This window comes from Maylandia zebra, linkage group LG18 (assembly GCF_041146795.1).
Source record: "Maylandia zebra isolate NMK-2024a linkage group LG18, Mzebra_GT3a, whole genome shotgun sequence".
NCBI lineage: Eukaryota > Metazoa > Chordata > Actinopteri > Cichliformes > Cichlidae > Maylandia > Maylandia zebra.
In genome coordinates this window covers 2,692,703-2,710,216 of record NC_135184.1, presented here as the reverse complement: position 1 = coordinate 2,710,216, position 17,514 = coordinate 2,692,703, and the positions used below count along the sequence as shown (strand labels likewise).

The window sequence follows — 17,514 nt, the reverse complement described above, 5'->3', positions numbered from 1 at the left end:
AGGGAACAATGGGCTGGGAGGTCAGTTCATCATGATTATGCAAATTCTCATGACCATTGATCAGTGGTTGTTGATCAATGGTCATGAGTACCATTCACAGAGAGCTGGGGAATGGCTGCAATCACAGGATTGTATGATGGTGAAAGATGTTCCCTTAGGCCCCCTCCTCGATTCAGAGATGGTCTTTCCTTTTCACATAAACGGCCTCCTTTTCTCCCGCTGCAAACGCTACGTCCAGATGAGCAGAATCAGCTTTTGGAGATTTACTTACCTGGATGATTGATCATCCATCAAGACGTTTGTGAAGTTGTGTTTGTCCTGTGGACCAAACCACTGAGAACTACATGACGGGAGTTTATGTTTCTGAACTAAAAATGTATTTTCCCCTCTATAATTAAATCAACAGCTTTCACTGCATGTACACTGATGCACTGAGGAGGGCGCCTTCCTTATCCCTCTTTCATTTCCACCATGTACAGTTGCATTATTACAAGCACATTATAGGTTTCAGATGTTCTATAAAAGCCTTCAAATGTGGAGCTTTTGGAACTAAACAACTTTAATTTATTCAGATCTAGAAATACTTGTTCCCTCCTGTTAGTCTCTCCTCAGCATTGGACTGGAGATATCAATGATGTCAGTGTGATTTTTCAACACTTTCCAAATTTATCCAGAGGTGTGATTGGACCGTTTCATTGGCTGAATCTGGCCATGTGTCTGACACCCCAGACAGTGAGCAGTCTTTGAGTGACTGAAAGAAATGTTAAAGGTGTTCTCATCAAAATCACCAACGTTTAATTCAAAAAGACATAAAAGAGATAACACGATCTTTAACATCTTTGAGGCTCTTGCCAGCTCTACTCTTGCTTTTCTCTACAAACTTATGTTGACTGGACAACAGAGAAAAATGATTTCTGCACCATAAACAAACACCTTTTTTTAAACAGACAAACAGAAAAGTGTGTGAGTGACGACAAAATACGGAAACATGTGAAGGAAGTGATTTTATTGTCGGGGTTGGAAATTTATCACACATGCAAACAGCGATGTCGAAGCCGTGTATCATCAATATTTTATTAGCAAACCAGAGAGAAGTTAACAAAAGAAATCATTACTGCAGGAACTGAACATCTGTGTTTCTGTACAGATCCAAATATACTACAATATATACTATTATACAGGTGGATTACAATTCATGTCATTAGTACAGCAGTCACAAAGAAAAACTTCAAGTCTGTTACAGCAGTGTCGTCTGATCTGAGCAAACTCTCCTCCTGATTCGTGCTGCCGACCTGCTTCCTCTCTGACTGATGATGATGATGATGATTCGGCTATGGGCATGCTATGCTAACATTCCCTGTTTTCCTCAAAGTGCTAAAGATTCATCTGAACGGCAAAAACAGAAGGACCGTGATTCTGAAACAGACTTTTTTTTGCTAAACCAGAAAACAAAAAGGCCAAAAAAGTGAAAATACAAAGACTCCAGTTCAAATTAAACACAGTCGAGATAAAAGAGTTGAAGCAGAACCTAAGTGTAAAACATTTTATGCACAGTTTAAGGCCTGATGATTCATTACAGAAGTAACATGCAGAGGTGGAGAAACATCTGTGTTGGCGGAAACTGCCTTCCATGTTTGTGATGGAGCAGAGATCGGTGCCACTCGCAGGTGTCCTGTTTTACATTTCACACGGATTTAACAAACGCGATACAGCGTCAGTGAGATTTAGAGTTCAGAGTCATTTCCTTTGTTAATGCTAAACTAACCAGCTGCTCCAGAGCACAATGAAAAACATCTGCACATTTCTACATTTCTACAAAAGCATCGAATCAGAGGACTGTGAGCAGAAATGACCCAGTTTGTTCCTGTAAAAATCAGATGGATGTTTGAGACCTCTGGTTTGATGAATCATGAAAAGAAACTGCTGTTTTTCTCAAGAAGTCCCTGAAAAATCAACATGCAAAATAAAAGTACACAAACACACACACCAAAACACTGTACACATCAGTGTACATCTCCTGTTAGAAAACACAGGAAACTCTAAACTGCTGCTGATGCAACAGTTTAGAGTTCACACTGAACGTGGACGTCCCGTCAAACAGTGAAGACGAACCTGCTGAAAACGGTGCCATCAGAGAGGATTTCAGGCAGCAGCGCCTCTGAATAAAAGTCCTAATTTTTAAACAAATCTTCAGCCAATCACATGTTTTTACAAATAATTCAGTACTACTACCCAAGAAAAGACTGAACCTCTGATGAAGCTCAAAGCTGTACAAAGGTTATGAAAACACCTCGAGTGTGTGGCCCAGAAATGATCTTGAACTTCTTGTTTTGGTGCCGAGCTGCACAAACTTTGCCACAGCTAACCTTGTTAGTTAGCTCTGTTAGCTAGCTGCATGACTAGGTTTGTTACTATAACGACGCCAGCAAAAAACAACAACAACAAAGCAAAACCCACCTCTGAACATCAAGCACTGAAGAAACACATACACGTGAAGCCTCCCTTATAGAGCCTGTCCATATGTGACAGTGGCAGCATTTGCATTAACGTGCTCCTCTGGCTTCAGTCTGCCTGCCAGATGCTGAAGAGTGAGCTCTAACATCTGGATCTGTTTCACTGTTTCATGCTGAAAGAGGGAAAAGTTTCCTCTGCAGCAGGAAGAGCAGACACTGACTGAACGTAGAAACCACAAGCCTGGAGGCCAACTTAGAGTTGTGAAACCCTTTCTGCAGTGTGTGGTGAGCAGCTCTGAACGAGCTCCTCGTGAACTAAAACTAAGATCTGCATGTATAGGTGACAATAGCTGCTTGTAATTCACAACTAAGACGTCCATCTTCAGTGAAACCAAACACTCTGTGTGAACAATGAAAACATTTAAAAATGTCCAAAATCATCTTCATCAGAAACCTGGGACCCTGCTTCTGTGAGCTTATTCAGCAGCTGCATAAAGAGCTTTATGTGATAATGCTTTCATTCAGTGGTTTTCAAACTGTGACGAGCGCTGGGCCTCATTAATGGCGTCACTGCAGGTGGAGCGTGGAGGATGAAAATAGGCTCAATGAGATTATGCTTTAATAGAATAGACGTGGCCAGAAAAGAAGGAACAGGTCAGCGAGGATGATACTTTTGGACATCTAGTGATGGGCTGAACGTCTCTGCGGATTTGTCTTCAAACACACATTTACTTTCAGGTAATTCTGACAAAAACAGCAGCTTCTTTATGATTCATATAGAACGAGCAGACATGTGGACAACAGTGTGAAAGACACATGAACAATGAGAAGAGTCACATGCTGCGACTCTAACCTGCCTGATGTTCCAGACGTGGAAACACAATCCACAAAAGCTGATTTGACACATCTAAAGATGCTTTTTCTTCCTGCAGCGTTACAGGAATAAAGGAGCGGTTAAAGCCTCGGGGAAATAAAAATAATAAACTCTTGTTCTCTAATCTGGTGTCGCCACACTGAGGGAAGATTTAATTAAATCTCTCAGTTCCTGTTTGTGGTTTGGTTTTTACAGACGAGAGCTGATGATCGACGGTCACTTTGTGTCCCGTCGATCCTCAATTTGTACAAGTGAATTCTTTCTCATTCAGAGAGTGAAAAACTGTAATATATGATTCCCAAAAGCTGTTGTTTTAAAAACAATAGTTTACTTGATTTCCACAATCAGTGCATCTCTATGAGACGCCTTCACTGACAGCAGGGCCACCTGGTGGTGAGTCTGGGAGGTTCAGCTGAAATGTGTAGGTGGTGTTTAGACCTGGAAGTTCAGTTAAGATGTTTGCATAGGACAGAAGCACAGAGGCCCAGCGAGGACTTCCTCCAACCAAAACTTAGATCAATCACGAGAATTTAAACTCCAGTGAAAACTTGAACCTGGTTTTTCTTTGGCTGTGTTCTGCTTTTGAAAAGAGAAAAAATGAAGCGAGAACCAAACCTTAAATGTTAGGAAGGAGCAGAAGGTTCATCTTCAGAGCAAAGAAGAAGAAGAAAGCCTCCCGAGGCCACACCAAAGCACCACTGAGACATGAATCCCACCTGAATGGAGCTTTAGGTTTCTTACTTTGACATTTGGGCCTTTTATGAAGTAACCTGATCAGCTGATGAGCACATGTTTAACTTTTGGGATGTGAAGATCAACTTGTTCACAAAGTATTTTCAGAGTATCTCCATAAGGAGGAGCCGTTCGCTTTAACCTGCACAAACCTCCGCAGCTCATTTTGGATTTTCTATAAATTCTACAAGCTAAACGCTTTTTGATTTCGCTGACTCCCATAATACTTTAACTGTGCTCCTGTGGCTAAGACTCATGGGAAAGGTAGTTGTTGAGCATAAGATAACAGTCCAGTGCAGAGTTATTTTACAGTGTTTTCAGGTAAACCGAGGAGAAGCTTCGACCTCCAGGAAGTTCATTACTGCTGCACATTCAACACGGCGCCACCTGCAGGCAATAAATACAATTTCTCTTCGTTGCACTGCACTCAAGTTCATATTCATGCTCACATCTCAAGGCATTTCATCTTTAGCTTCTAAAGCACCAGATATTTGCTTCATGTTTATGTCCCTCTAAACCTCACACAAAAGTCTTTTCAGGTACTGATTTCAAGAGTTTTAATAACAAACACAAAATAGTCCAGAGCAGAGTGGATCGTAACATTTATGTTCAAACACGTCGTGTCGAGGTCGTCTTGGGAATTTTATAGTAAAAAAATCATAAGTGACTCTTGTTGACTACATGTGCATCTCTAACACATCTTTGGCATTTTATTGCTACATTTACACAGATTCTCATGAATCTGCAGTGTTTGGAGATCAGATGAAACTTAAATTTAGGTGTTAAAAATTTAAAATATTTAACCTGGGATACATAAGGTGAATAAAAATACAGCTGGAACAAATATGTGAGAAATAAATTAGTTCTTGTTTTTAACACGTAACACTTTTTGTCAAACCCACATTTACACACTGGCAGTGAAGTGGGGTACACAGGAACCCAAACTAAGATCTTTTAAGAAGCCCGACCAACCAGAAACATCCATTAATGAAGCTAATGGCCACTCGAGCTTAGCCTTTGCAGACCCGCAAGTAAAAATATTAAAAATTTGATGAACTGTAAACAATGTTAATCGTATTTAACTTATTCATTTGGACACTGATAAGGCTTAAAGTTTGCATTAATGGGGGCGTGGCCCTGACAGGTGGGTGGTGACACAGGCAGGTGTAGCTGTTAGGCTTCAGCTAATCAGAGTCACTGAACTGGACCTCTCGACTGTGTTTGTGCTGTTGGAGCATTCTGGAGAATTTTTTAATGACGTTTAAAATTGTGACGAGCGACCCATCAGCTAAGAGACCGTTCCAGTATTTTATTCGTCTGTTGATTAGCATTAATCACCAGACATCTGTGCCTGTGTGCAGCTTATGGATGCAGCTTTCTGCTCAAACCAGCTACTGTTAGGTGGTAACTGAGCAATAAAACTTCTCATTTAAATATGGTTACACTCATCTGATGCTCAAAAAGCCATAAAAAGAGCACAAATACAACAAGGCCGTCTTTTCCATACAATCAACCTAAAAAGCAAATCAAATGTCAAGTAAACAACAAACAAAACAGAAGAAAAAATTAAAAGTGCAAAACACAACGGTCCAAATGGGACGCGGACCACCAAACAACTTGTACTAACAAACCAGCTCATGTGGACTTTGGAGGTCTCGCACAGCACATGTTCAATACTGCTACAGGCACAGATATCGACAGACGCCTTATTACTGATGTTGAGGCGCAGGTGGCATCACACAAAACTGCAATATGTCACACGTGGAGATGAGAGCGTGCGGTTAAATTTTAGATACAACAAATAGAAACTGCAGTTAGTTCTCTGCCTGGAGGTTGTGAGGGGCTTCATTCTGATTTTTCTAGAATATAAACCATTAAACTGGTGATGGTTAGAGGGGCAAAAAGGTAAAGTAAAAATATAAAGTCATCAAGGAGGATTCAGACAATCAAGCAAACACAGATCAGAGTTCTCCCTGCAGAGCTCAGACAAACGGAGGGTGGAAAGCAGATTCTGAAGGCGTTGATGCGTACGGAGGCCGGTGCACTTTTCAGAGCGTGCACTTTGACGGAAGCATGTTTGCAGGACGCGACGCTGGCGGCGGCCAGCTACTCTCCTTCCTGGTGGCAGATTAAGACTTCTTCTATCTACAGGAATGCGTCTCACCGGATTTTCCTCCTCGGAGATCCGTAAGTGTTCACAGCGAGAGGATTAGACGTCTGCAGGTGGGAACCGCAGGCCTAACGACAGAATCCCGTCACCTTATGGACGACTCTGCGATATACTGTGAGACAGTTGTTCACGATACATCATCAACTTAAGAGAAAAACTTATTTTGAATCAACGTGGGGATCACATCGTTGTATTTATTCATTACCGTGTTAAATTTTCATAGAGCGGTGCTGACAGGCGAGCTACAGTGGATACAGTGTAAACACACATGGCAACGGCTTCTGCAACAGATCTGTGAAACGGGTGAATCGATGACATATCGCAGACAGTGCGTCACAATATATCGCTTCATCGACGGCTGTCCCACCTGGAGTTCGCAGCGGCGAGGACAGTCGGCCCGCTCTTAGTCATGCAGTAAAGACAACGCAACACGATGAAGACCAAAGCTTGAGGATCCGACCTGAGGTGTTATGACCCACAGATGCCGGTCAGGCGGGTGCGGGGATGGGGCGGTGCTGGGGCTCAGGCGTGATCAGGAGTGATCCATGGGTTCGGTGGCGTTACTCTGCCCGGCGTCCTGGCTGTCCATCTCCTCCGGTTCCTCCACCTTCTGCTCAGGTTTGATGGCTGCCGTTGTCGACACTGCAGCTGGCGGTTTGTGGTCGGCCGTGGACACCGACTGGTCCTCACCCGCCTGGCTTCCGGCCGTCGGCTCCTGGGCAGCCCTACCCCCGGAGGCGGTGCTCTGCTGCTCTTTCAGGTGCCGCTCCATGGAGGCCTGGATGGAGGACACCATTTCCTGCAGCTTCCTTCGCTGCTGCTCCATCAGGCTGGGGTCGAGTCCACGGCCGTCCTTCATGGTGACGAAGCCCGGAGCCATGCGGACCAGCTCCCTGGTGGTGTCCTCGGGGATGTCCGACAGGTCCGGGGGTCCTCGGGACACGCTGGCACTCAGGTCCACGCCACTGCTGTGCTGTCGTGTGATAGGGCGGTGTTCTGGTGGTGAGGAGCCTCCGGCGCTGCCCAGAGAGTGGCCTTTTCCCTGAAAGGCTGTGACACTCTGCAGCTGCTCCTTTTTACGAACAACGCCACCGCTGCCCAGCCGCAGCACGCCATGAGAGGGACTACCCTCTCTACTGCCCCTACCGGATGCCTCAGAGCGTAGCTGCACCAGGGCCTCCTTCACCAGTTCCTCGACATCAGGCCCAACAGGGAAGTGACCGGCAGCGTCCACGCAGAGCTCCAAACGCTCCTCTGCTGCATTATAAACAAAGGTTTTCCCTGTGAGGTGAGGCAGCGTGCAGTGCTTCCCGTCCATCAGGCCTGAACGAGAGAGAGAGAGAGAGGTCATTCCCAGCTTGACACGATTCACAGTCTAAAATAATCCTTATTAATCTCATCCTGGGCCTTGGTCTGAAACAAGCCTTCAGCTCTGCCAACTCTGATTGGCTGCCCCTCACAAGAAAAGGTTTAAATCAGTAGGCAAGAAACTTTTATTCTCACATTCAGACACAATTTATATAGAAAAAAAATCTGAACTGCAATTTATGGGAGACTTCTCAGATACTACAGATGGCCAGTGTCCTCCGCCTTCCCCCAAAGAGCCAATCAAGTTGAAGCAGGAAACATATTCGTGTTATTGCATTGATGCCTGTGTATAAGCTCACAAACATTTCAGCAGCTGTAACGTTGTGAAACTGTGCAGTGCAGTGGGAGCAGAGCATGTGAGGGCTGTCAAACTTTATTGTTTTAGATTTAACTTGTAATTTTGTTTTTCTTTAAGCTCTCTTATTATCAAACTAAGCTCATGCTTTTAGTTACGCGCTCTGAAACACCTGCAAAGATTCAAATGACCATATTAGCGATATCCCCTCTTAGTGCCGTCACACAGATCCAAGAGTAGAAAAACAGTGTTTGGAGAAAGTGAGTTCGCGGCTGACTTGACCATCCACCATTGTAACAATATATCTATGACAGGTAAACAAAAGCACAATAGGTCAACTTTAATAACACAGCTGTTCTCCCTCCCTCGGGTGGGATGTACCAAATATATTGACAAAGGTTCAAGGGTTTGCTTTCATTTATGCTGCGGTTAGCTCCAGAGCATCAGATAGAAACACAGCAACAGTCTGACAATCTGATAACAGGAAATAAGAAGTCGCCATAAAGGATCCTGTGTTATTAGTTTTTGGTTTGCAATAACTTACAATAAAGAATATGACAGATAAAAACAAACTGATCCTTTAATCACACCAATCTGCTTTCAGACATGTCTGAGGAGTCACGTGCATGTGACAAGAATCGATATATTTCAATCAAACTTCATCTGACTGTAAACTCTGACATATATTCCTCTGTGCTGCAGAGGACCAGAGCTCAGCACACATCAGTGAGCCACTCCACGTTCCTTTATTTACCAGAAATCTGGGCACTATCATCTAATCGAAATCCTCTCCACATGTTTACAACAGACCCCGTTTTCTTCTCTGGGAAGGAGTTCCTGTAAGGTGTGTGCTGGGAACCCGGAATATGGCACAAATGTGGACCACTGGGCATTGATCATCAGGTCTGGGAAGAAACATTTCATTTCCTGCAGCCTCGTGAATTTTATTCACTGAACTTTTCTGCTCTCAGGCGTCACCTGATCAGTCGCGTGTGTTTCTGCTACATTTCTGCACATGTTTAAAATCTGTCTAATAATTAGTTAGCAAAGAAGCCTTTAAAAAAAGTAGCTCACGTATGATAAGCTCCGGTTCACAGTGATGCAGACACACAAACGCACATGTATAAATGTACCTGCTCTGTTACACAGAGCCTGCTTACCCATGTCTTTCTTAACGATGTTGTAGAAGACGCCGCCCTGCTGGAATAAGTGTGGCAGCTTCTTTGCGTACGACCAAACATCCTCACCTGAAACAAAGACAAACATTTTAAAAGGATCCAACGAATGAGACGAGGTCCTAAACACAACACAAGGTTAAAATGTGTCTGTGTGAGCAGGACGCTACACAGGACAGCACAATGTAGGACCACAGAAGTCCTCGGTGTCAGAGTGCACAGCTTTGGCAGGAACGTGAGCGGTCAGAGCAGCACAAAAATAAACAGAGACCGAAACATCTGAATGTAAGACACAAGAGTGGAAATACAGTTGATACTCTGACCTCGCCATTGTTTGGCGTACAGTGAAGCCGCTGATATGTAAAAATATATTTAAAACTGAAAGCAGTGGTGGACAAACCTAAGAAATGTTTCTTGATAAAGGTGTGACATCACATTTATTTCTACATGATGAATATGAAGCTGCAAGCAGCAGCTATCGTCAGTCATTTATAGAAACCTCTGTGGTTCCAGTATGTTTGCTTTCACACTCAGTGAAGCTCACACCACATACAACATCTACAGCTTTGATGCTGATGGTAAAGCCAGGCTAGCGATTCCCCCTCGTTTTAACCTCGCACTGCTGCTCATGCTGCTGCTACTCTGTAGGAACATTCACATTTTTATATTCTACATTTCATCTACATTTACCGTCTCTTGTTTTAGAGGTCCTCTAATAAATGCCATTGTCCTTCAGCTGCTTCATATTTAGTCTCAACAACCTCGACAGAAAATATCAATCCACTTGAACTCTCCTGCTGTGATGAAAATGATCCATCTCATCTGAGACATAAACCCTTTTTTATTGCAATAACAGTCATCTAAGCCAATAAATAAATGTCCAGTCTGTCACTGATCATTGTCTCCATTAATTCCCAAATCTAAAACTTAAAGTGGAATGTGTCGATGTGGGTTTTTCTGCTGAGAAAACCTAAAATGGTTCATTAATGATTCAGTTTCAGGCAAAGTTATTATAGTGAACCAAGAATAAATTGGCTACAGTAAAAATAAAAACTAGACTTTGCAATAAAGCTACTGTAAACAATATTTTTTCACTTTATTTTTCAACACAACCAGCCTGAGGAACATCTGGTGCATCTGTTTAATGAGTCTGGGACTTGAATGTGTATGAAGTGTGTTAACCTTTAAAATTTTGCACCTGACAAAACCTCCAAATATATAAGAACAAAACTAAAACTACCACCAAAACTCATGAAAACTAAACTGAAACTCATCATTTCCAGACAATGAAAATTGAAAGTGAAATGAGCAAAAACAACAACTTAAGCTTAAAATGAAATAAAATCTGGTTTAAGGTTAAATTTTATTTGGTGTACAAAACCACTGTCAATAAATAAAGGCGATAAAACCATATTCAGGTGTTTATTTAGCTTCAAATATCCTGTCAGTAAAACAGGGACTTCAACACTGCACTGATGCACTGAGTCCATTTGAAAGTGCGTGACGGTGCATTTCCTTTTGTTTGTGTGTTTATATGTAATGCACGTCGCACATATTCAGCTACAGGTCTGCTCCATTCAGCTGTGTGAACTCTGAGCTCTGGGTTGGAGGCACTGTCTGGTGAGCGGATGCTTTGTTTCATCCTGGCCGGGGCCGGGCGGGGGGATTATTGAACACGAGCTCGGAGCTGACAGGAAGTGCAGCGTCAGGCCTGCGGAGCGCTCGGAGCGCAGCCGAAACCTTCCTGAATATCGACAGACGCTCTGTGTGTGTCACACGGCCCGATCTGTTTATCCTAACGCAGTTGTGACCTTTGACCTGATTGGCAGGTGAGACGGGGAGGGAGCGAGTTGCTCGAGTCAGCAGATTCTCACACTCACACACAAAACAAGTCTCTTGTTTGCTCATGGCAGCTGATCAGAAACCTGGGAGCTCAATCAGCTGCTGAGAGCAAACGGCAGTTTTTTGATCACCTGCCTGCACCAGCCAATCAGAAACCAGCAGGCATGTGCGCTGCACACCTGGAGCTGTTCTCTTTATTCACACACAGACACACACAAACACACTTCAGCTTACTCTGCAGTCTTAAGCAAGCAGCAGCATCATTGCAAGAAGACAATAAATTAAACACGACGATGATCCATCATCATCATCACCACATTCAATAATATGAGTGAACACAGAAAACAAAGACATCCCCATGCTGGAGAAACTGGAACAGGAGATGTTTACTGTACAAATCGTTATCATTCTGACTGATTATTAATCAATAAAATAAAGTGCTGTATGATATTAACCTGACAGCACTCTCTATAAACACACCGTCAGCCCCAGCACAGTAGGTTTGTATCGTCAGGAGCTCAACCTGTGAACAAACATTGACTATAGAGATGCTAATTATAATGAAAATATAAACAAGAGGTCAAATTAATGAAAGGGCAGACAGCAGAACGAGTTCAATCGTTATCTTTGAATGATTAATGATCAAAAGTTGAACTTTAAAGCAAACTGAAGCACCAGCACTGTCATGTTTGAGGAAATGTTATTTTTTCCATACCAGGGTTTTCTCTGCATGTACTAAAAACACATTTGACGCCAATCGAAGCTGGCTTTCAACCAAAGGAAAATCACTGCGACAGAAGATATTAAAACATACGTCGGGTTTAGTTTTACTCAAGGTTGAAGACATCTTTGCTAATAAAATGGCCAAAAAGACTTAAAGTCAGTCGACACATTCTTTGCCTCAACTACAGTCATGGATAATTGCATGTTCACCCCCAGAAGCCAGGACACATTTTATCATATTTTATCCTGCTTTTATTAAGTCTAATTGAACCTTTGTGCTTCTTTGTATATTTACCTGTAAATAACTCACTGCTAAGTCACAGATTAACTCTGTACAGTAACAAGCAACAGCCAAGAGCCGGACTGAATGACTGATTCAAGTTATTATAACTGAAATACACGTTTCCTTATGCAAGCATAGGAAAAAGAGGACTGTTTTCCTTTAGCTTTATTGTAGAAAGGAATGTTTCTAAAATCAAACTAAGAAGTGAATTATTAAAATAAGAAAGTAGCAGCAGCCACTTGGCTCTGTTAAACCTGACGAGCGGGTTTTAGCTCCTGAAGTGCAGAACAACACAGGAGAAAAATAGTTTTCTCCTGGCAGCCTTCAATCAGACCAACAAGCTTTTATATCTTAGATCAAATGTGACAAAATCAAAGCCTGAGGATCAAATCTGGCCCTTTGCAAAATTGAATCCAGCATGGATTTCATTTAATAAGGCAGACGATTTCAAGACAGGCCCACTATCTGCTGAAAATGGAGATGATCACTGATTTCAAAGAACGTAATCAGTGTCTCGGCTGTGATATTCGAATCCACACGTCAGCAAAGAATTCAGGATTCACAGCATCTTTAAAGTGAAAAGAAGCTGCAGCTCCAGCACAATAACTTTCCTCTAGTGACATCTCAAAGTGACACAGCTTGTTTTTATGTGCAGCCAGTTTCGCTTCAGAAGGCCGTACGGTACAGGTAAGCTGTGCGACCAAAGATCTTTTGCTCTGCTTTATATCAGGATGGATCTTATGCTCTGAAATATCCTAAACTTACACTTCCTGTCACATTCAGTCTTGTGGCACAGGTTGCTGTGATAATACATTACTTTGCTTCACTCACTAACTTACTTGGTACCCTACATGTAACCTTACCCATCAACGTTGCTAGGAGACAAAGGGAGGACATCTCAAGGTCGATGCTGTCCTGGAGTTCCCGGCTGCTCATTCTTCCGGGCGTCACGGCGTCCTCGCTCTTCACTGAATGCAGGGCGGAGTGCGAGCTGGAGGCTCGGGGAATGGAGGCCGCAGGGCTCTTGTCCTCTGGGCCTTTTAGGATCTCCACAGTCACCCTGTCACCATGCTGCAGCGCCACTGGCTCGTTTTCCTCGCCATCTTTTGGTGGGACCAACTCCTTAGGTGGGAAACCGTAGCGGATGCATTGCTGCGCCGGCGGCACGCTGAACTGGTTGCTGATGCTCCTCTGCAGCTCAGAGAAGGTCGTGTGGGCCTGCAGAGTCAGCATGGCCTGTCTGCCGTCGCTCGTAGTCACACGAATCTTTTTCTCCTTACTGGACGAAGACGGGGAGGAAGACTTGGTGGGTGTGGCTGGAGCTGAAGAGGAGGAGGTTTCTGGAGAGCCTCCGGGTGAAGAAGTCCGGCCCTGGCCTTTCTGCTCCTGCTTCAGTTTGTCAGTCCGACGCTTCTGGGTGACGAAGGCCTGCTCGCTGATGCTCTGCTGGATGCTGCGCTCTGCTCGGCTCATCGTTAGCTCCTCCTTGTGCAACGTCTTCGCTTTCTGTCCCGTCAGGATGATCTTTGTGGGCGGCTGGGGGTCCGCCGGCTGCTGAGACTCTGAGGCATCAGTGAGGCGCTGGACATGAGCCCCGTCGATGGACACGGGGTTGTATTCGTCCGGGTTCTTCTTGGCCGTGTGATGGAGGATAGTGTTGACCACTTTCTGCACCAGGATCTCACTGCCAAACTCGCCCGGGAAGTGCTTTGTGACGAGCTTCATGGCCACGTCGTACACGTTGCTGTTCAATGAAGGGTCAGTCTCATACTGGAACCAGTACACTGTCTCTCGCACCACCCGACCCCCCCACTCCAACGTGATGGGGAAGGCCTCGGGGAGGTTGTCATACTCCTTCCCCTCCCAGTAGTGTTTGAAGCCACACCCACACTTCCCTCCCTGGGAGCGGGTGTTGGTTCTGTCCCCATCCAGATAAACCACCGAGCCGTTTCCACGGATATGGCGGACTGACGTGCCGTGACACCAGTTGCAGGTGTTGAGGGAGCTCAGTTTGTAGTCTGGGAGGAGAACATCCCTTTGGGGGTCGTAAGAGCAGACCACGTTGTTGAGGGGGAAACTGTAGTTCTTATCCGGCCGCAGCTGGCCGTGTGTGGATTTGGCTAAGTTGTAGAGCTTACCGCCGGGAATCAGCCACTCCGGTGGGATGTGGAGCTCAGAAAGGGCGCCACAGATCAGGCAGCGATGCAGCCGATTTTCCATCACTGACTTCTTTGCCGCCTCTGTGACCTCCTCTGGATGGATGCCAATCACGCCAGTCCTCCTGTAGACGTACTGGTGAACGTCAGCCACCAGTGACGGGTGGATGCTGTGCTTCTCCATAAATACCTCCTCCATGGCGTTAACTAGCCTCATCAGATATTTATCCTGCAGGCTGCGATCTCCGCCAATCACGCAGCTCCCATCCGCTTCTAACTTGATGTACTTCTTGATGAGGTCCTGAGGGACGCCCCAGGCCTTTGGCAGCAGACGGGGTGGCAGCTTTGGCAGCACCGTGTTCTTGATTCCCACCAGAGGGATGTAGTGGTTCCTGCTGGAGCTGCTCCAGGCGATACAGATGGGTTTGTTCAGCTTCCCATCTTTCCCCTTGCACTGCTCCTCCGGCACCAGTCCAGGCAGGAAGGTGGCAGAATAATCCCCGGAGCTCCTCATCCCACTCAGGGAGTCCAGGAGAATTATGGGTCGGTGGAGGACGTTGGCTAAGCCAAATATGTGGATGTTGCGTAGTCCAAGGGGTACGCCTTCTGGTGGGATGAAAAGAGGGTCGCACTCGTTGATGATGTCCTCCCACTCTGCAGCATCTATAAAGTCCTGAAAAAGTGCCTTGTAGCGTTCCAGATTCTGCTTGAAGTTCTGTTTGAGGTTTTCACGGAGGGCATGCCAGAACAGTTCTCTCCCCACCAGAGCTCTGGACACAGCGTGGACCAGGCAGTGCCCGTCTCCGTCCACATGCACCGGGATGAGACACTCTCTGTTGCCGTTGGCTTTCTTCACCTCCTCCAGAGTGTCGTGGAGGTATATAAGGCTGCCTGACCTATCTTTGCCATAGCCTATGGTGGAAACATGGTCCGGCTCAATGAGAAAAGCTCTGTCTCCCAGGATGGAACAGTCAAACATCTCCCCTTGGTTCATCTCCCTCAGAAGCTTGGCTTTGCCGGTTTGTTTGTCCATGCCATACCTGGTGAGCACGGGCGACAACAGCTTGCAGTGGTAGTTAGAAAGCCCCATCACTTTCACCAGCTCGGTCCCCTTCTTCGGGGCCCCGGTGACGCCGAGCAGGGCGTTTCTGAGCAGATTGTGAAGCACGACATCGGGGTCGGTGACTTCCTCAACGTTCTGCAGGTTCTTCTGCTCGTGGCGCTGACCACACTCGGTACACTCGATGCTAACGGAGCCGTAAGCAGGAAAGAAAAGCCTCGCCTGACATTTCGGGTCTGGGCAGGTACCAGACAAAATACGCTTGTCTTTTTTCTTTGAGCTCTGCAGCAGCGACATTTTGGCTGAAAAAAGGCTGACGCTGTGTGTCAGCTTCACAAAACCATGATATTCACACTCCGGCGAGGCTGTCAGGCGAGCTTTGACTCCGCTAACGACAGTTATTTTACAAAATAACACAAGAACAACACGGAAGCGGCTGTTTTTTCCTTTAGCTGTTCGCCGTTGCTAGACGTACATACGTAATGACGTCAGTTACTGGGATTTGTAGTTTTTTTCTCTTTATCTATGTTTAAACAACTACGCACCAGCATCAAAATGACTGCATTTTTATCTTTTCCCTGTTCGAACATTAGCTGGAAACGCGAGAAACTCAAACAGTAAAACGCGTATGTCGGGTTAAGTCGTGTACATTTACGACCTTAAACCCAGGTTAACTGCATTTACCAGAATGCAACGCGTCACAGTGACGTGTGTTGTGTAAGGAAGTCAATTCGGCAGAATCATGTCAATTTGGACTGACTGGGTTTGCTTTTCTTCTTCTAACGTATAGTTTTGGTCCCCACAAAATCCAGTGAAATACAGTTTTCACTTACGTTGTTTATAGACTTTTATTGTGCCCTGTGGTTTGCACGATCTGGGGCACAAAACCAACAGAGTTTGGATTAAAGACACTGACAACACGAGTTTACCGGTTAGCTTAGCCGTTAGCCATCTGGGAAAATTAGCAGGGTGCCGAGCAGGGCTCGCATTGAATATTTATCATTCCATTTAAATGTCGTTGCTGTAACCAGCGGTAACTGGATCTGGGACGTTTAGAGAAACCAACCGTCGCCGAACTCCATTTAGAAATATGTGGATTTAAGTTTCCTTGTGCGCCGGTCAATACACTGAATTCACAGAGCTATATTAAAAGCTTTGTACACATTTTAAGCTAGTTGTGACCAATGCGTCTTAAATGCGATGCATCAGAATGCACTTTATTTCAGGGCGAACCAACGCAGGCTTGATGCTGCCGCCTGGTGCGACTCCCTGGCAGGTGACTCGGGGAACAATGACATAATGGTTTTGGAGCAGTGACCAAGCAAAACAGGACCCTCTGAACACTGAAAGGACAGAAACACAGTTCATCTTCTGAATGCTAACTGTAATATTTAATAAGACTTAAATAAGATTGTCTCAGTGTCACGTTAAGCACAAATGATTAAAATGATGGTAGATGTTTACAAAATCACCAGTAGAGATGATGCATTACAGTGTAGCCCTGCAAGGTAAGGAGCTTTGCATTGTAAATGAGCTGTAAAGTATGTTTAACTCAAGTATATCAGAGTCTAGCTCAACCCCCTAAATAAAAAACAATGTTGAGCTTTGGAGCTCTGAGATGCCCGTTTTCTAAATAAGGTTGCATGAACTCCTGCACTCCTCTAAATGAATCTATTAAACCAAAGAGTGCCTGTGAGATTGGACCCAGGGACATGGCTAGAAGGGGCTGGGAACGGCTTTGCAGGTGAACCACAGTTGGACAAATTGCTGTCACTGAAGGGAAGCAAATACTAATATAGCGTACTAATAAAGAAAAATTCTATATGTCCAATTTGAAGGCACATCTCAAGGTGGCTTATGAAAAACCAGACCTGTGATCCCGTTTAAGCCAGTGTGACATATTTTTATTTGTCTTTCCTGTGTGCGTTTTGTTGTGCTTTTCCTTACAACACAAAGCACCTTGAGGCGACTGTTGGTGTCAGTTGGTGCTATATCAATAAAATTGAATTGAATTGTGCTGTATCTATCAATGTGACCTGCCCAGGGGCGTCTAATGTAAATAGCAGTTTACTTAAATTTTTTATATTGAGGTCCAGTAGGTACCGTACTTGTTAAATAAACAACCAGAACCAGTGTAAACACTCGTCCACCCTTTGTAAAGCAAATAAAACAGAAGCTTTGCAATTTGGTGTAGTACCTGCGATACTATTTGTAGTATTACATTGTACTATATTCGTATTACTCTCTCCCACAGTCTAATTTTTTCACTCCTCTTTAGCACAGACTATGATGAAAGATCTCTTACCTGAGTGGGCGCCGTGTGCACATTCAGAGCAGTGGGCCAGTCTGAATGCTTTTGTGTGACATCAGGAGAAAATATCCA

The 17,514-nt window shown here is 44.7% G+C and overlaps 1 protein-coding gene across 1 annotated transcript; it reads right to left on the bottom strand.

Annotated features, from left to right (window-relative positions):
• Positions 1 to 991: 991 nt before the first annotated feature.
• Positions 992 to 15,661, bottom strand: vcpip1 (valosin containing protein (p97)/p47 complex interacting protein 1). The gene is made up of 3 exons (XM_004569487.2): positions 12,779 to 15,661; positions 9,053 to 9,139; positions 992 to 7,552 (listed from the first exon to the last, which is right to left on the bottom strand). Exons 1-3 carry the CDS (start codon positions 15,426 to 15,428, stop codon positions 6,762 to 6,764), a joined length of 3,528 nt encoding a protein of 1,175 aa, XP_004569544.1. The 5' UTR covers positions 15,429 to 15,661; the 3' UTR covers positions 992 to 6,761.
• Positions 15,662 to 17,514: the final 1,853 nt, after the last annotated feature.